At 39.6% G+C, this 20332-nt stretch overlaps 1 protein-coding gene across 8 annotated transcripts in view; it reads left to right on the forward strand.

Annotated features, from left to right (window-relative positions):
• The window catches only part of FER (FER tyrosine kinase), a 362557-nt gene that overhangs the window by 325565 nt on the left and 16660 nt on the right, over positions 1-20332 (forward strand). For all 8 annotated transcript variants that reach the window (XM_031448777.2, XM_031448782.2, XM_064482956.1 and 5 more), the window contains one exon: positions 17271-17425. In XM_031448777.2, the coding sequence (XP_031304637.1) occupies positions 17271-17425 (155 nt within the window). The remainder of the gene's footprint in view (positions 1-17270; positions 17426-20332) is intronic.

Consider the following 20332-nt stretch of genomic DNA (forward strand, 5'->3'; position numbering starts at 1 on the left):
TTTGTTTTTGTTTTTTTTGGCCTGGTGAAATCTGTGGAAGTTCAGACATGTGTAGGGCTCAAAACAACCCTTTTAAATTTTTCAACAACAAATATTTAAAGTCAGCTAGAACTTATTGCAAAGTTCAGAAAATTCCACTGTGTTAATGTGACAGCAGTCAGCTATTTAGTCAACCCTCTGTGTAAGGAGAAGATTGAGAGGTTTTTCCCCTAGGTGGTGTCTGATGTAGTTTCCATGTCTGGATCGTTGCCCTAGCAAATATGTAATCATTTAGCAAGGCTCTCTTCAAACTGGAAGCGTTTCTGAGCATCCTTCCCCTGTCTACTTCCTCTTCTGCCCATCATGCCATCTGTAGACCTCGACTCTCTCCTGTAAGATCGCATGTTACTACCACTGGATAAACTTCCTAAGGACAGAACCTGATCTTTTTTTAAAGCTGCACAGTACGGTGCTTGCTACATATTTGGTGCCCAGGAAATGTCTGCTGACTCAATGATCTGACCCTTTCTTTAACATTGCCAGAAAAGACGTGCTATCGAGTCCCTATATGCTAAAATATTAAAAATTCCTATGGACAGAAGTTCTGCTATGTCATCTGCTAAATAATTTAGACCAACTTTCTCCAGTACTGTCTTATTTTTCTTAATGACATTATCAACTAAAATGTGTAGTTATACATTGACTGTCACTCTCTTGTACATTCTTGACAGTTTATTAAAGCCAGTAGATGCTTTTGAGTTTTTAAGTAATGATCCTTTGAGTTGAGGCTTTATCTCTCTGACACATATCCTTTGGAACAGGAAGACTTCTTTCTCATAAATCATCTTCTTGAACCATTATTAGTTCAGCATGAGTGGAATTCTTTGTTATTGTTGGAGAGAACTTTGGTAAGGCAAATTTTACAGAAAAAAATTTTGAATGTTGGTATAAAAATAAGCATGTTCTCTTCCACTACAACCAGAAAAAAAGGACATTACTTTTAGTACATTGAATTCAATTTTAAAGAAAATACTCATTTTTAAACATTACTACTACTTAGTATATTCTTTGATAATCTGACATAAATATGATCCAAAATATGATAAAAGAAAAAACCTTCATAGAATAGTTTGGGTACCTGATGATTTTAGACAATAACTTCATTGTTTAGCACATGGCAATGATGAGATTTGTGTGCCTGTTCTATAGCTAACATAATGGATTATAGAAGCATTCAGAAAATAAAACCAATTCCTTATCTGTACCATGGTTGTTCTGCCTGTTGTTATATTAATAGAGTCAGTCACCAAAATAACTAAACTGCAGAAAAACTAAGCTAGTTAGCTTAAAAAAAAAAAAATTGGTTCTGAGATTACAGCTGGAAAGGCCTGGTAGCAGATTTGCCCATTCTTTCTCAAAGAGAGATTTGCTCCCAGGAAGGTGTTCCCACAGGCCCCAAGTAGCCTTCCTTCAAATAAGCCGAGCACTGAAGCAGGCACAGCTTCTACAAAAATGACATCACTGCCTGTTTAATAATCAGACCACACACTGGTCTAGTGTGGGATTCCGTAATTACTCTGATTCCACATGGGTTGAATTTGAATGACCTCCCTTCCATTAGTGATAGTATTATTAAAATACTCAAAGGTGGCCTCCATTCTGCTTTGCTAGTGTTTAAGTTGCTGTTTGCTTGAAAAGCAGGTCCTCTGGCCCCTGTTTGGTATTTGCTCCTGATGCTGTCTCACTCCATCTCTGCGGATACTGCTGACGTTTCGTCTGTCACATGTTACACATGGCCCCCTTCTAACTCCCGTCTGTGTCTGTATTGAATTGTGCTGCTTTTGTTTTTGCCCTTTACTATATGTCTAGATTCCCTGTTGCTTTCACTGTTTAGTGCATTTCCCATTTAGTGTCATTAACATATGCCTTTTCGCTGAATCCTCCTTTTTAGAAATGTTTTTTATCCTCACAGACGCTCTTCTCTCAGTTCTGCTCTCTGAGGGCCGTATTGCCACACCTGCTTTTGTTTGTTAGCATGTGCTTCGTCCACCTGATCTTTTCACATTCCTCAGTACATCTTTACCGTCACCCTGCTCCCTCCCTCCTGCTCCCTTCCACTTAGCTTCTTGAAGACTTCTATGATTTTGCCTCCATTTTTTTTAGCAGAATCAATCAACAGTTATTTAGACAGATTGGTGTCATGAATGCTTTTGCTCCTGCTGTTTTTGCTCACATCTTCCTCTTCACTGAATTCCCTTTTTACATATCAAATATGCCCTTGATCATTCTTTTAGATGTGTCCTATCTGCTAATGTATCATTTAACTAGTTTGTACCAGAGGAATGTAAGTTCCATGAGGGCATGCATTTTTGTGCGTCTTGTCACTGTTTTGCCTAGAACGGTGCCTGGCAAATGGTAAGTGGTAAACACATACTTTTTGAGGGAATTAAATCACTTCATTTTCTCTCTTGGCCTCCTCCTTCTCAATTTTAAGTCTTTGATGTAGTGACTATACACTGTCCATCACATTTTCCTGCTTTCTGTTACCAACTATTCCCCATAATTGCTCACCTTTGTTGATGACTCAGGGTCATCATTATCTGCATCACTTACTGTGATTTCTTCTCATCTGATATCACAATTTGCTCAAAGCATCTCACATATGTTTACCTCTAAATTAACTAGCTTCCATGTGCCAGATAATTTAAATTTCTTTTTCTTGTTAGATCAGGTTAGAAGCGGTAGTCCAGAAGCTTGGGACCAGGTAGAGCCCTCTGAGAATGTCATTTGCTAGATACAAAGCTGTCCCAAGAAGCAGTGTCTACAAAAGCTACAGCCTGGTAGTCGTTAGTGTAAAAAAGCTCGAAAGGGAAAATTCAGCCCATAAAAGCTTTGTGGCCCATAAAAAGTTGGATGAGAAAACAAGTTCAAAGCTGAGGATCAGAAGCCAAGCCAGGAGAAACTGTACCAATAAGAAGGTGCCTCCAACAGTTCTCTATTAGGTATGGGTGAAAAAGCAGCAGGTAATAGCTTCAGACCTTCCGTGAACAGTGATCATTTTCCTTTTGTCTCTCACACCCCTTGCTGCTGAGCTGTCATTCTCAGTCCTGTACATACGTCTGCTGTACCAGCGATCTATCACTCCGTCAAATACCACCCCCAGCACGGTGACTTAAAACAACAAACATTTCTTATTTCTTTTTGTTCCATCAGTTCAGGTCACCAGTTTGGGCCTGGCTCAGCTGAATGGTTTTCTGCTGTCTGCCCCTATGGTCACTGAAGTGGCTTCAGACATCTAGAAACTTGACCAGGGCTGGAGGGTTTGGTACAGCCTCACTCACGAGGCTGGGCCTCACTCTTTACATGGTTCCCCTCCCAGGCTTTTTCACATGGCATCAGGAGTGTTCCAGGAAGACAAAGCAGGTGCTTCAAGGCCTCTTGAGGCTACACTCCAGAACTTCAGAATATGACTTGTGCCATACCTACTCGTCAAAGTCACAGGTTAGCCTAGACACAAGGGATGGAGAAGTACAAACATTGTGGCCATGTTTTTCATACCTTATCTGTCTCTGAGAGCCCATTCCTCAGTTTCAAATTTGTAATTTCCAATACTCTAACTTATGTGCTCACATAGCTATTTCTTCTTCCAAAATTGAACTCTTTAAAGGAAGGAATTAGGTTACCTTTGTCTGCAGCACATAGCAGAGGACTTGGTATCTATGAAAGACTTAATAAGGAAAAGTTGAACCAATGGTGGACTGATTGGTTGATATGTACATACAAAGACATGTATGGCTGTCCTGTTTTGTGTGCTTTTAGTAGCTAGATTCTAATGATAAGATTAATGGAATAGCACTTTACAAAGTGTAAAGTAAATTAGAAGTATTGCTATAAAGTAGTATGGGTTTTTGTGTATATTGAGCAGTAACCATAGAATGCTGGGTTCTTAGAACATAGAAACTCATCTGTGTACTAGAGACCTGGTAGTGTTTCCTTTATTGGTTCCCAGATCAAATAACCAGAAATGACTTCCTCTCTTTTCTCTACCATCATTGTTATCAAACATGTTGGGGCTCGTTGTCTAAGATATATATTGTCTTGTGACATGCATTTCATGTGAGATTAATAGCCATTTGTGCCAAAATAACAAGATTTTAATAAGGAAAGTCTGTTTGCAAATATAGCCCTTAATTTCTTTGCTTTAAAAATACTTCGAATATTCTAATAAACCCAACTATTAACCTAGTATCAGCTAAGAACCAGTGGATGGCTTTAAAGTAACAATTTGGTATTTCATGGAATTTAAAAATCCTATATGCTAGTTAAGTTTCCACATAGGTAATTATTCCATATGTGATTTCACCAAGACACTGTGATAGCCACTTGGATTTGCCCCCATCGCTGTACACTGTGCTGAATGTTGTTAAGCAGCTCTCACCTTTTCCTCTGGTAGTTTGGCGAGGACCATAATTAAGAAAAATCTGTGGACTCCTTTAGGCATGGCAGGCTTTACATTTATATAAATTATTATTTTGTCCACTTTGAGTCTTTTCAGATGCTTTTATTTTATGTGACTGCGGTCTGCAAGTTAGTAAATGCAAATTTCATTAAGAGACTAAAAGCACATGTGTATGCAAAGTTAATATTTGCTCAGACATGTAATCCTTCATGAATGCAAAATGCAGCTTTTGTGTGGATTACATCAAAGAATCACAGAATGAATAATAACTAATCATAGAAGGACATTTGGTGAATATTTTTTAAAACTTTTATCTTGTAGAAGTTCAAGAAGAGAAAAATGGTTACATATATGAAATCAAGTCTTAATATTACACCACAAAAATAGCCTTATCAAACATAATACAGAATTAAAAATGAGCGAAGATAAAGCAAGCTCTCCTGACTATGGAAAGAAAATACAGAGAGACACAAAAGAAATTGAATTTCAGACCTTTGTTTCCAGATAAAAATGAATTATTATAAAATAGACCTTACTCATAACTTTGGCTCTGCTATTTGGATTTTATATACTGAAAGCAATCAGAGGACTGAAGGGAAATTTATAATAAAGTCTCCTGGGATATCACTTCATAAACCTAGAAAACAACATTAGAAATTGAAATGGGAATAATGAAAATTTCATTTTAAAAGAATGTAAATGAGAGGCAAGGAAAGAACTGTTCAGATACATGAAAGAAAAAGTCATTACTTGTCTTGAATTCCTATAAATACTGAGAAGTGTTTTCCATTAGCAGGATGCTGGTGCCATAGTAAATGTGATTGGACATTTCCCCTCTGTACACAGGGGCTCAAACTGTTCTAAAGACACTTGCTGTGTTATTATTGCCAGATGCGGCTGTCTTCCCACTTGGCTAAGAGTGTGACCTAAGAATCTATTAAGCATCACCAAACCAGAGGCAGAAGTGCAACTGGCCGTGTGGCTCTGGCTGGCTGGGAGAAATAGCAGGGGGAGGGAGCACAGGGCATTTGGGGGACGTAGTCCATCACTGAGCCTCCCAGCAAAGTGCAGTCTGTTCCTTGCACAGAGAGGATAATCCTGCAAAGAGTTAAGCATCTGTGGATCATTCAGTATCCACATCTAGGTGCATTCCACCATAATTGGGGTGTTTGTTCATTGGTAACTGAACATTCTACAGACTGTAAAAATTTAAATGATCTTGAAGTTCATTGTGGCACCTTGTGCATCACAGATTACACAGTTGCGCTCTCTCCTTTATGTGCCTTTTATGTCTTAAATTAGGTGCCACTGTGAGTATGTATATCACATAGTGAAAGTATAAACAATAACAAATGGTTTTGGGGGAATGTTATGTGCCTTTACACAGAAGAGAAAATAAAATAGAAAATAGAATAGAAAAAGTACTGTATACTTTAGTCCTCTCAATATATTCTGTATTCTAGGGCCTAAGCACTGAGCATGGGCTCTATTTCATCAAACTTAAATGGTAAAGAAATCAGGTCTCAAGAACAAAGTGACAGAAACCTATCTACTCAGGGATTGCAGAGGATACATTTTGTCAAGATAAGAATGAACAATATTTCAAAGGAACTAAAAGAATACTCAACATTGTAGCATACTGAAAACACATAGGCTTTGGAGCAAGACAGATTCCATACTCAACCACTTACCAGCTATTTTTCTTGAGCAAGTTATTTAATCTCTGAGCCTCAGTTTCTTTATTGGTATAATAGAGGTCCCTACACTTTAAACAGGGGTTAGGGATAATAAGTGAAGCTCCTAGTCTCGAGCCTGACACATACAAGGTGCTAAATAAAATGGTTACAGTTATTACAGGCTGAGAAGTGTGTTTTCTTGGTCATAGCGCACAGTTATCCACCAGAGACAAGTGAGAGGAAGTCTGCATTGTGCCCTGGGCTGGGTAGGACTGTTGGCCATGGGGAGTGGCACTCTTGTAGCTTACCCTCCCAGTTTCACCTCCATTGGTGGCTGGCATTCACTCTTACAACGTACTATTTTACTGTTGCAATTAACGAAATACAAAGTTGTTTCATTTTCTCTGTCAGCCATTATAAAATAGACAACTCTTACATCAGGGTAGATGTGGTATAAAGGAATTATAAAATTGTGTCACATTATGCAGGGACCCTTATGCTCAAAGAAGTCAAGAACTAGTGCTCTCATTGCCGAAATCCAGGAAAATGACGTGTGATGTACTTGTTTACACAGATTGTTAAGGAAAACACTGGTAAGACTGGTCTCCAACCCCTAGTCCAGAACCTCCAACGGTGGAGATGTTTGCATAACTGTTTCTGGAAGAATCTGAAATGTATTTAATGTTCAGATTAGTATGCGTGATGTTGAGTATTGACAGACAATACAATGAGTTATGTGAAAAAGATTTAAAATAGCACCTGAATGTATAAAGCACTCAGTAAGTGATGGCGTTTATCATGATGACTATTCAGTAAGGAGTGGTTTTGTCACTTTTCCGTGTGTTACTCAGAGTAGCTTTACTGCATCCAGATGTGACATTACAGGTTTTCTCATTAGTCACTCAGGTAAGTGGCTATCATTTTCACTTCTCATACTCTGAGGAATGGGATTGGGTGGTATTTTTATAATCTTTCTTTCAGAAGTCTTTCAGGAGTTGAGGCTTTTGTCATTAGTACTGAGGCTAACTTTGGAGGCAAGCCTTTGCAGTCCATTTTATAGCAGCCTCAGACAGCTACTGGCCTTTAACGTGCAAGCTTAAGACAGCTCGGTTTTGTTGTTGAATTACCCGTTGGGATTTGGTATATTTCTGCGAACTAAAGAGATTTAAACATTTACTTTCCATCAGTGTTTTTTAATTCCGCCCCTCACCTCCTGCCACGGCCCAGTTCCTTTAGACTAGACTCTTTATTTATTAATAGGTTCATCATTAGATCAATATTTATTTAAAATTTGTACCCAGAAATGTAGTCTCTAGAGTTCTGCTATCTCATTTCACAGTGTGGCCAAAGGTGACAGCAGTAAATGGTGAATGAGAGATATTTATATCTGACTATGCAAATAGAGCACCCATTTATAAAACTATAAGCCACCCAGATTAATTATAGTAGTTGAGTACAAAGAATGTTCCCCTTGAGTTTTTCAGGTAAATTTAGCACTGAAGCAAGTGTTAACGCTCTGTGTTTGGTTGTGAATTTTTTTTTCATTATCTGTATTTAGTATGAGTTCCCTTTGCTTAGTTAAATTTGATTTATAAGCTAAATAAAAGACGACGTGGAGTTTGCACTTGTGCGTGTACAGCTGGAAATCTCTTACAGAGAAGTTACCCAAGGAGAGGAGGTGAAAGAGCCCCGAGAAGCACGCGCTCCGGTATGTGCCGAGCGCGCCCATTTGTCAGTAAAGGCAGATGACTTCCGGTAGCTCCCATCGGTGGTTCCCATGCAGGCAGCTGCGACAGGCATGTCAGGCAAGTCAGGCAAGGGCTGTGTTGTCTGGTGCAGCAGCCTCATGAGAGGAGATCACCGAAGGCTTCTGTTTCTGCACAGACGCAGCCCAGGGGAGCTGTATAACGTGTGTATAATACAGCAGATACAGCTCAGCTCCAGTATAAACAGGTGCAGCTGTTGAGGCAGCTGCGTCTCCAATGGTGAGCATCCTCCGCTGTTAAGGAGACAGTAACCTGGTTTAGAACAAACACACTGGAGCTAGGCCTAGACAGTTTTTTAGAAGCCGTGACTGCATTTAGCCCCCACCCAGTGCCTCATCACACTCTTAAAATACTTGCCCAGCGCACAGATGGACTTTCCCATAGGGGCCCGCTGCATGCCTCCCCGGCCCGGGCCAGCTCTCCTCAGCCGATTCCCTGTGCTGTTCAGTTTTCCCTGCCTCTTCTTTTTTTCTCACTATCAGAACGTTTCTGCCCCATCATCTCATTTTCTAAAGATTTTGTATGATGTCTATTCAGTTATCTATTGAAACAATTTATGCCAAATTGTGAACAAAGGGTAGTAAGTGTCTTCTTCCCCACAGGTAACATATTTGCATTTGAGCCGTGGCTTTAAGTAAATGTAGAGACTCTGATACTGAGGATCCTAAGTGCCTGGCAGGCACAGGAGAGGGGTTTCAGGAACAGGGAGCCCTTGGGCTGTCACCGTGTATACGCCCAGGGCACTGGACCGGCCCTGAGTGGAAAAGCATAAACTACACCGTGACCCACCCAGCACACCTGGCTGCTACTGCATGCCCAGAAGCAGCACTTCCCTCTCGCCCTCCCGGAAGCCTGTCACACTCGACAATTTTTCAAAGGAACAGGAAAAGCACAGTTCAATATTTTGCAGCTGGGGCTTCCTTTGGGGCCTGTTCTTTCAGGAGTAAGCGCCCCATTAACAATGGGCTTGGAGCTGACGAAGGGAGAGGTATGAGGGTGAGGGAGGAGGTTGCGAAGGGAAGAGAGGCAGAGAGGAATCAGGGCTCTAGACAATGAGGGATGTAGAGAGATGTTCACACTTACGTGGATTTTACTCACAGGAAGGATAAGGCAGGTTCTCCAGTGGAAGTGAGCCACGTGTGATCTGCAGAAGGATCTGTGATCCTATCACTGTCAGCTAAACAGTGGCTCTGGTATCATTCAGGATGAAATAATTAATTAGGTGCCAGGTCTGTTGCCTAAGCCAGACTTCCCCTCTTGCCCAGCCTTTGTTTCCTGGTGTGTTCTCTGAGACAGTTTCTGGTTCTGTTTGTTGTTGTGTACCAAAGTGTTTTTGGGTTTGGGTGGTTTGTTTTTGTTTTTTGCAACAAGAAACAGGCAATCTTACTCTCCCCTTCTTTGAAAACACTCATGTATATTGTTTTAAAGCAGTTGGTGACATTTGGCTTTTTCAGAAAACAGATTTTTTCACGTGCTTACTATATAGACAGTTTGTTTTTTTCCCTTTTGAGAGGGCAGAGAGTTTGAAATGTTACTTCCTTTCTTAAAGGTAACCAACTTTATTTCTTCTTTTGTTTAAAATTCAGAAGTTGTAGCCATTGGCCGAGGATTAATTGGTACATAGTTTGATTTAAATTCTGAAAGAGGTTTACAAGATGTGTTGAGTGGCGTTAGAACAGGGAGCTAAAATTGCAGACTCGGGATTGGGCTGCTGGGATTCCTGCTTCCCCTGCAACTGGCTGTGCAGCCTCAGGCAAATCACCTCACTGTCTAGGCTTCAGGTTCATCATGTATGAAAATGAAGATCATCGATACAGTAATTAGAAAAACTTAAGTGACTTAATATACGAAAAGACCTTAGTATGTACCACATGTCAGGCACTATTCTATATAAATTGTTGTTGTTAGGAGAGCTGAGTTGAATGGCTCTATATTCTAATAGAAAATCCTCAAATAGTTATTCTAAGCAGAAGGAGGAAGAGGGCAGTGATTTTCCAACACATGGTTTCTGTGGCTAAAATGAAAGCTATACTGTGATAAATACGCAGTTTTATATCTGCATGTGGGTATTTTCCAATTACTGGGCTAAACAATTTATATATTTTATTTAATTTTCACTACAACCTTAGGTAGGTACTATTATGATACCCATCTTACAGATGAGAAAACTGAGGCTAAGAGGAGGTAAAAATTTTTTTAACTGAAGTACAGTCAGTTCCTGGTCAATTTCTGGTATACAGCACAATGTCCCAGTCATTTCATATTCTTTGTCATTAAACGTTATTACAAGATAGTGAATTTAGTTCCTTGTGCTATACAGAAGAAACTTGTTTGTTTTTTAATCTATTTTTATTTATAGTGGCTAATATTTGAAAATCTCAAACTTCCAATTTATCCCCTCCCACCCCCTTTTCCCAGTAACCATAAGATTGTTTACTATGTCTGCGAGTCCGTTTTTGTTTTTAGTTCATGGTGTCCTTTTTTTGTTGTTCTCACTGGAGAATTGCTTGTTTAGGTTGTATGCCCATTTTGGGATTGGGTTTTTTTTTTTTTTACGTTGTATGAGCTGTTTATATATTCTGGAAATTAAGCCTTTGTCAGTCGCATCATTTGCAAATATTTTCTCCCATTCTGTAAGTCGTCTTTTTGTTTTGCTTATGGTTTCCTTTGCTGTGCAAAAGCTTATAAATTTAACTAGTTCCCATTTGTTTATTATTTTTGCTCTTCTATTGCCTGGGTAGACTGCCTTAGGAGAACATTGCTAAGATTTATGTCAGAGAATGTTTTGCCTATGTTTTCTTCTAGGAGGTTTATCATGTCTTATATTTAAGTCTTTAAGCCATTTTGAGTTTGTGTACACTGTGAGGGAGTGTCCTAACTTCACTGATTTACATGCTGCTATCCAGTTTTCCCAACACTACCTGCAGAAAAGACTGTCTTTTCTCCATTGTATATTCTTGCCTCCTTTGTTGAATATTAATTGACCACAAGTCTGTGGGCTTATTTCTGGGCTCTCTCTTCTGTTCCATTGATCCATATGTCAATTTTGATGACTGTAGCACTGTAGTATTGTCTGAAGTTTGGGAAGGTTATTCCTCCAGCTTCGTTCCTTTTCTTCAATATTGCTTTGGCAATTCTGGGGCTTTTGTGATTACATATAAATTTTAGGATTATTTGTTCTGGTTCTGTGAAAATGTCCTGGGTAATTTGATAGGCATCACATTAAATCTGCAGATTGCCGTGGGTAGTATGGCCATTTTAACAATTAAGGTAAACTTCTAAAGGTCCAAGAGCTAGTAAGTGATGTAATGCTTCAGTATTGGTACTTTTAATCACTATATGATGCCCCTCAAATAACCTTGTACCTATCAAAAATAGGTATCTTGTACAGTATTAAGATTCTAAGTTCTGCTAAAGAGTAGAATTCTAATAAGGCAAATGCAGTCTGCTTCATTTATCTCCCACCCTCTGCATTGCTGGTTTTATACCATATATCAGTCAGAACGAGGAAACCACAGGGCCTAAAAGAGGTTTTCTCCTCCCAAATGCTGATTGTTGTTTGTGGCTCAGGACCCAGTGGGGAAAGAAGCAAATATTTCTCTAACTCCTTTCCTATGTGAGGGGTAATAAGTCCTGATTTTGTGGAATTACAGCTGCAAGTAGTAAGTGACATTTGGGGTAAAGCACCGGCAAAGGAGAACACTGGCGCAGCCTCCTGGTTGGTCCTGGTTTACCAGAGGATTTGCTTTGAGAGGAAACATCGCTGCAGAGCAAGATGCCCACTGTTGTACTTTCCAGACAGCAAAGCAAATATGCTCATCTCCACTGTCTGCTGGTGTTAGATTTCCTGTAACTGCTCTCATTCCCATTTTATCCATAATTAGCCCATCTTATTATATACGACCTGTAAGACACCCCTTGGTATACACACTCAGAAGTTTGAACTTTGACTCTTCCAATAAGATTACCAGGCAGACCTGCGCGGAGCATTTCCACGTGCTGTGATGTCCTCTGCACGTGGTGAGATACGGCTATCTCCAACAACTCCTGTGACTACCACACCAGCCTGTTAGATTTCTCAGCTCTGAATTCCTAGGGGGCTTGCAGGCTCTAGCACACTGGCTCATATTGACTTGTTCTCTAGCTGTTTCACATGTGAAGAGGCAGGAAGCATAAATGCATCTCCTAGAGTATCTGACTCGGGACTGGGCAACCCTGAGCTTCATCAAGAAAAGAATGGAGAGAAGAGAGGGGCAGAGGTATGTGTCGGCCTTATCTCCCAAATTAGATTGTTGGCTGCTCAGCCCAGAGATCATACCTGTTTCTCCTATCTCCTTTAATACTTTTTAGAACATTAGGCAGTGAGTATGCAGTGCATACTTATTGCCGGCAGACCTCAGGTTTTATTGTAATTCATAGTGTATGCCAAAAAGATACCATTTCCATGCAGTTGAACTTAATGCAACCCAAAGGAAGTAGAGTTTGCTGTAAACGTTATTTACACTGAATTGAAGGTATGTCTATATTAGTTTTAGACTGGCCCCGCATGGAACTGCAATCCTCATTTCAGAGGACTGACTCTAAGCTGGTGTTGCGGTGAAGAGAGTTATGACAGCAGGGGTACATGGAGTTGCGCATAGGTGGTATTCTGAGGAAGGTACTAACAAACGCTGAAATCCTGTGAGTGACTAAAACACTGCAATGATAAAAGCTCGTTCTAAGAGTGACAGCATTTGGCCGCGAGGAGTCGTCACCGGTCCACTGACGAGGACTGGGAGGGGCGCCCCGCTTTGCCACTGTACCTCTGTCGGAAACCAGTTGACCACATGCCTGTAGTCTAATCGATTTCTGGACCCTCTGTTCTGTTCCATCAAGCTGTAATGTATTTTTTCCTTTACTGAACTGAATTGATAACAATAGCTTTATAGTCAGGTTTAAAATCAGGTTAGGTACGTCCTTCAACTTCTTTCTTAAAATTATTTTGATTATTCTAGAACCTTTGCATTCCCAATCCATTTTAGAATCAGTTTGTCTAATTTTACAAAGATGTCTGCTAGAATAATGTTTGGGAGTAAATCTTTGGATTCGTTTGGGAAGAATGGCCGTCTTAATCTTATCTTCTACTTCATGAACATGGACTTTCTTTCTATTTATTTATTATTTTTTCTCACTCAAGTTTTGTAGGTTGAGGTATAAAGAACTTAATTGTCTTATTTTTAGGTATTTGTTTTATTGGCATTACTTTAAATGGAATTTATTTTCCAATTGTTCGCTGCTAGCATTCGAGAATATTTTTTAATATTAACCTTCTTCCTTGCAATGTTGCTCAGTTTATTTATTAGTTCTACTTGTTATGTGTAAATTCCTTGAGATTTTCTACGCAAAAAAAATCATATTCTCTGCAAATAGTGCAGACCACAACCTATCTCACTGTTCCAGACCTTTTATAGTAGTAGTGGTAATAGCTAGTCTAAGACTTACTTTGAGCCACATGTTGCGTGCTAGCACTTCACAAACATTAGCTAATTTAACCCCGCTAGGGTGTGTTTTTTATACAATTAAAATGAAGGTTAATAAGCCAAGGCCACACAAGTAAGTGGCAGAGCTAGGATTTGTTCTGCCCATCTGCGCTGTAAGTAGGACTTGGGGTTCCTGACCCAATATGATACAATTCCTTCCAACAGATCAAGATGAACCAGCATTTCACTATTGCTCACCTTGTCTAGCAACAAACCAGAGTCTCTCACTCTTGCCCTGGGCACTCACACCACATCTTAAGATTTGGAAGTGACTCAGATTTAATTTTAACCTTGGGCTTTTTCTCAGGTTCTTCACTGTGAAACGTGACCTAAATGAATAAAGCCAATCGTAGCAAATTAGTAAGGCAGGAAATGTCACATTCTTTTCTGAATGTCTTTAGGTTCTACCACCCAAGTTTCCTACTAAAATATAAAACTATGATTTCTCTGATCATCAAATCAGTTATGCATGTCAATTCCAAGGTTAATTTAACACCCTCAAAAAAATACCATCATCACCAGCCAACAGTTGATACAAGTCAGTTGCTAAAGGTACTTCCTAAGTTATAAGAACAATCATGTCAATTAGACTAACTTTTTACAGGTCTTGAGTCATTTTGATATGTAGGGGTGTATTCCAAAGGTAAGTACAGAAAACAGTCACAGCTGAAAGAGAAACAAGTAGTTGATTATTCCTCAGGAGAAAAGAATTACAAAGGAAAACACAGAATAGACAACCGGCCTTCAGCAGGGATCACTCCTAGCCTAAGATAGTACGTATGTATTCATTCAGTAAGCATTTACTGAGCACCTACTATGCGCCAGGTACTCTACCAAGCATTGGAAAAACAGCTCTGAAGAGCAGATGGATCCCATCACCTCTTACATTCTCAAGGGCTTCACACCTGCAGTTGTCACGTTTCCTTCCTGCATTAGGTTTACCCTCTGTACAGTATTATTACCGTCTGCACATATACATGGAACAACCCCCATTGGGGGAGGCAACTCCTTTGACCTGAAACTCCCTCAAGTGGCCTCCCCATTTCTCTCTACCCTTTTACACCAAGTTTACTCAAAAGAGTGTCTAAACTTACTCTCTCTACCTCTTTTTCTCATTCTCTTTGAACACACTCCAATCATTCTTTTACACCCACTGCTCCACTGAAATTGCTCTTGTCAGTCTTATTCAATTCCATGTTGCCAAATCCAGTGGCCAGTTCAGAGTCCTCATCATTCTTGTCTTCTCAGTAGTAGTTGACAGTTAATTTCTGTTCCTCATTGAAAAGCTTTCCTCATTTGGCCTCCAGGACATCAGCCTCCCTTGCTGCTCCTTCCCAGCCTTCTTTCTTCAGCCCTTCTCTAAATTATGCAGTGCTCTAGAACTCAGTTTGTGAATATCTCTTTTCCTGTCTATACTCACGCTTTAGTTGGAAGCATTCTCCAGTCCCAGAGCCTCAAATGCCATCTGAAAGCCGACAACTCTGAGACCTCTCTTCTGACCTTTAGACTAATGTACCCAGCTCCCTACCCAACATCTCTGCTTGGATATCCGATAGACATCTCAAACCCAGCATGTCCAAACCCAAACTCCCCACCCCCAGAACTGGATTACTTTTGACTGCATATAACACAACACACACACACATTAAAAATCCCAAGACACAGATGTAGGCAGACCAGAACATGCATGGCAGCCGTACTCATCAGGGACTTGCTCCTTGTCTCCTGCTGTCTTTCAGTGTGCTCCCTCTTTTTGTCAGTGGGAGGGAGAAATGGAATGGTACTTCCTCTTTCTTTTAAAGAAACTTCCTAGACATTCTAGACAACTGTTCTGCTCACGTCCTATTGACTAGAACTTAGATTACGGCCTTATCTAGCTGCAGAGGAGGTTGGTACTGGATGAAAATATATTTAGCTAACATGAGGATTTTTTTTTTAACTGATAAAGAGGAGGAAATGGACATTAGGAGCCAACTGGCTGTCTGGTCCTCCCCCAGTTTCCCATTTCAGTGTCAGCTCCATTCTTCCAATGGCTTAGGTCAACGTATCTTGAGTAATCTGCGACACTCCTTCTCTCCTATTCTGTATCCAATCCACCAGCAAATCCTGTTAATTGTATATCCTTTCAAAATATATTCTAAATCTGATACCTTCTGACCAACTCCACCACTTTCATTTTAACATAGACTATCATCACCTCTCCTCGACTTCTGAAACAGGCTCCTTACTGGTCTCTCTAGCTCTGCCAGTCCATTTTCCACTTCAAAACATAAGTCATATCATGTCATTCCTGTGTGCAGAACTCTCTGGGTACCTCCCAGCTCATGCTGAATAAAATCCAAGGAGCTTACCACTGAAAGGCCATACATCATGTGGTCCTGGACAACTCTGATTAAGTCCCCCGTTCTCTGCCTTACACATTTCACTCCAGCTCTACTGGCTCCCTTGATGTTCCTTGAATATATCAAGCATGAACCAATTTTAGGGCCTGTGTATCTACTATTCCTTCTACCTTGAACCTTGAACACTTCTCCTAGGTGCCCCCATGGCTTGCTCCATAACTGCCTTCAGGTCTTTGATCAAATATCCATTATCAAAGAGACCTTCCCTAATAACCTGTCTAAATAGGATTCCCTCTTAGAAATCTTTTTCCCTTTATGCAGCTCTTTTTCATAACACTTGCCATTTGACCTGTTATCTGACTTTCTGCACACGTGTGTGTATGTGCATGTACTTTATATATATCTAGATATAAACATGTATAGGTACATACATGAATTTGATTATTGAATGTCTTCCCCACTAGAATTAGGGTAGGGACTCGGTCTGTTTTGTTTACTGCTGCCTTTCCTTTTAGTTAAGGGTGGTCAAGACAGAGCTCTCTGAGGAGAGAAATGGAATGGTACTTCCCTTTTCTTTTAAAGAAACTTCCTAGAAATTCTAGACAACTCTTCTGCTTGTATCTCCTTGGCCAGAACTTAGATGATGGCCATAGCAAGCTGCAGGGGAGGCTGGGAAGTACAGCGGTTTGAGCTAAGAAGGAATGAAGAGGACCCAGCTTTGCAGAAGTGTAGGAGAACACCTAGGCGAAGGGGACAGCTGAGTGCTCAGCCCTCCACTGGAAATAAGCTTGCCCTGTTTGGGAGATTTGTCCTGTGTGTCTGGGAACAAAAGGGAGCTGAGTATGGCTGGGATATAGCAAATTATGGAGAGAGTGGAACAAGCTGAGGTGGGCAGAGGCAGGGCCAGAGCATCACGTAGAGTGTTTTGTATCCCAGACGTACAAAAAAAGAAAACAGCAGCCAGCCTCTCCAAACCTCAGCCATCCTACACTGCCAAAGACTACTTCATAGCTACGAGCCACATACAGCTATTTAAATTTAATTAACCAAAAAGAAAGTTTAAAAGTTCAGTTTCTCCATCCCACTAGCCACAGCGCAAGTGTTCAATCAGCACACATGGCTAACAGCTACCTATCCAACAGCACAGGCAGAAAACATCCCCTCATTACAGTCCCCTGGTAGGCGGTGCTGCTCTGGGAAAGCCAGTCAGAGAGGAAATGGTGCCACGTTTGCTTAGCCTCTCTGTGGTTTTTCTCTCTTAACCCTGGAATCGGTGTTTTTCTATTTAAATGTAAGTAATACATGTGGTGCCCAGAAAATTTGCATGTGGCCTGTTCCATATACAAATGTTCTCATGAATGATTTTTACCTATGTCATAAAAGATGGGACAGACTGGTAAATCACAAGCGTTCTTAACCTCATTATGAATACACTGCAAATGTAAAAATGCAAAGTGTGGAAGTCATGAATGTGAAAGCGGCTTTCAATTTGTTTTAATAGGTGTTTTCTATGTCTTATTGTAACCTAGGGATCTTGCTGCGAGAAACTGCCTGGTAGGGGAAAATAATGTTCTAAAAATCAGTGACTTTGGAATGTCTCGTCAAGAGGATGGTGGAGTGTATTCATCTTCTGGCTTAAAGCAGATTCCCATTAAATGGACAGCACCAGAAGCTCTTAATTATGGTAAGAATAGACTCTTTCTTTTTGGCCGGTAAATATGTTCTCCATTAGCACAAAACCTTCATTCGCAAGTTCTTTCAGGAGTAGAGCAGACCCCAACTTAGAATGATCCCAGGAGCAACATAAAAGATGTCTAAGTATTCACTTTGCACTTAAATATGAGCGGAAATGTTATGAATTAAGGTTAATTCACTGACCATATTCAGATTTTTATATGTAAGACTGCTAGATATAAAAGATGGAAATACTTATAAGCATTGGTAAGTATGACTGTGCATCTGAAAGTTTTTCTTATCCAAAAAAAAAATTATTTCTATTTTAATAGTCAAACTATACACAGAGTTAAAAAAAAAAAAGTATTGCTGGGGCTCTGGACCATTTCTTTTGAATGTCTTGTAAATTGGTCCAATAATCTCATCTAATGTTAGGTTCTTAAAATATTAAGTCTATCAATTCGGTAGTTTCTTATTCTGAAAATTGACATGGTTTCTTAGCATCTCGGCCTCTGGAACTTGTATAAATCCTATGGGAAGAGAGAGATTGGAGTTACATTTTAAAACAGCAGGGGTTTTTTTTTCACTTGCATTTTTATGTGTCATTGTAATTGGAAATAAATACAACTTGCATTATCTGTGGTTGGGATGAAATGGGCTGTAACAAGATGGGTAACAGCTCAAGAATTTTGTTTTAAAAAATTGTGAAATAAAAAATTACATTTTCATTAAGGGAAGCAGCACATGAGCCATGGAGGATGGGTGTAGTATGTTTTGAAAAAAGATACTGTAAAATGATTCTTTGTTGATTTGAAGTCAGAAATTACTTTACTGTGAAAAATTAATAATAAGGTGTATACAAAGGCCTTAGCTTAATGCCTAAAGACAGGTAATTTTAAAAAAGATTTGAGGTGAAATTCACATAACATAAACAACCATTTTAAAGTGAAAAATTCTGCGGCATTTGGTACAGTTCACAATGCTGTGCAACCACTCACTGCCTTGATCTAGGTCCGGAACATTTTTATCACTCTAAAATAAAACCTTACATCCATATTAAGCAGTTACTCTTCATCCCTCCCTCCCCTCAGCCACTGGCAACCGCATAACTGCTTTTTCTTACTATGTATTTATCTATTCTGCATTTTTCATATCAGTGGAATTATAATACATGACCTTTTTTATATGTGGCTTTTTAGCATAATGTTTTCAAGGTTCATCCATGTTGTAGCATGTATCATTATTTTATTCCTTTTTGTGGCTGAATATTCCATTGTGTTCACTACAATTTGTTTATCCATTGATGTATACTTGAGCAGTTTTTACCTTGTGGCAATTGTGAATAATGCAGCTGTGAACATCTGTATACTAGAATCTGTTTCAGTACCTATTTTCAAGTATTCTGAGTATGCACTAGGAGTCATGGGGTGATTCTATGCTTAACTTTTTGGGGAACAACTAAATGTTTCCAGATTAAGTTTTGGAGTATAATTGGTTTGGAAGTGACTTTGGGTGGATCCAAGACACCAGAATCTGCTTTGTAGCCTATCAGCGACCCCGTGGAATAGATAAATGTAGGTAGTTGTCATTGTGAGAAATTGGCTAAGCTGTTCTAGTTCCCAACAATGATTTTTAGCTTAATACTCCATAGATACTAATCCTCACCCTTAGTTTGTCTTCCCATGTGCTGGCAAGAGAAGCTTTTTGTAAGTTTTCTAGTGATCAGGAACTAAAATCACCATTCCTGAAAATCTAGAGAAAACGGCAGCCCTGCGATTTTCCATAGTTAAGCTCTGTTCCTAAGGAGCAGAATCACAGGATAAGAGAAAGGATTATAGAACGTTTGTATTTACGCAGAGGTTTTCTTTAGATGACAAAACATTGTAAAGCACCTTCTTGTTGATCCTTACAGCATCCCTGCAAACTTGGGAGCCCTAAAGCCTTACCAATCAAATCCAGCTCTCTAGAATTTGTCCTTAACCCTGTTTGCCAGATTTTCTACATTATATTGCCTTTAAAAGTCCTCTTGCTGTTAAACGGTTATGCCAAGCAAAATTCTGCTTCTCAGTCACTGTATTTTAATTGTATTTTAGCTGAATTTCAAGCTGACTAAAGTATCTACAAATCAAAATTCTAATTCCAAGTATCTCTAAGAGCCAGACCTACATGTCATGTAATAAAGACAAGCATGAAGATCTTTGACTGGCAGTGAGGGACCTCTTTTAGCAGTCTTTAATATTAACTTTATAAAATGCAGACCAGCTTAGATGAGACAGAGATTTTAATAGTACATGAGAAAGAAGTTGGGAGTATTTATTACCCAATCCTTAGGGTCTGCAAGTCTCATGGCAACCCTGAGAAATTTTTTGTTTTCACAGACTAAAATTACTAAAGATTGGCTCTTAAATCCTAGCATTCTTTTAAAATAAGAGAAAATACAAATATTTTATGAAAGTCTTATTTCTTGTTATACTACTTGTACGTGTCATACAAATAACATTTTATGATTGGTGGTAAATGTTGCCTCATTTCCAAGGGCCAGTTATTCCCCACTGATTCTTTTCTGATCACTTTTGCCCTCAGGAACGTGTGAAATGCTGCCCAGGCTTCCCTCAGTGTGGGGTCAGGGCAGACAGAAAAAGCCTTAGACACACAGAAGTGAACTTATTTTCACCATTATTTTGTCGTTAATGTTACTTAATTTTTAAAAGAGTTACCAAATTAAGTAACATTAATTTTTTTCTTAGTCAAGCAGTAGTAAAGGGCCTACAATGAAATGTAAGCCCCTCCCCCATCCCTGCCTCTAGCCATGTAATTCCCCTGCCTGAAGGCAAAAACTCTTACTCTATTCTTCTCGCCTTCTATTTGTCTATCTCCCTCCCTCTTTTTAAACACACAATGGTGGCGTACTTCAGTC

This window comes from Camelus dromedarius, chromosome 3 (genome assembly GCF_036321535.1).
Source record: "Camelus dromedarius isolate mCamDro1 chromosome 3, mCamDro1.pat, whole genome shotgun sequence".
Taxonomy (NCBI): Eukaryota; Metazoa; Chordata; class Mammalia; order Artiodactyla; family Camelidae; genus Camelus; species Camelus dromedarius.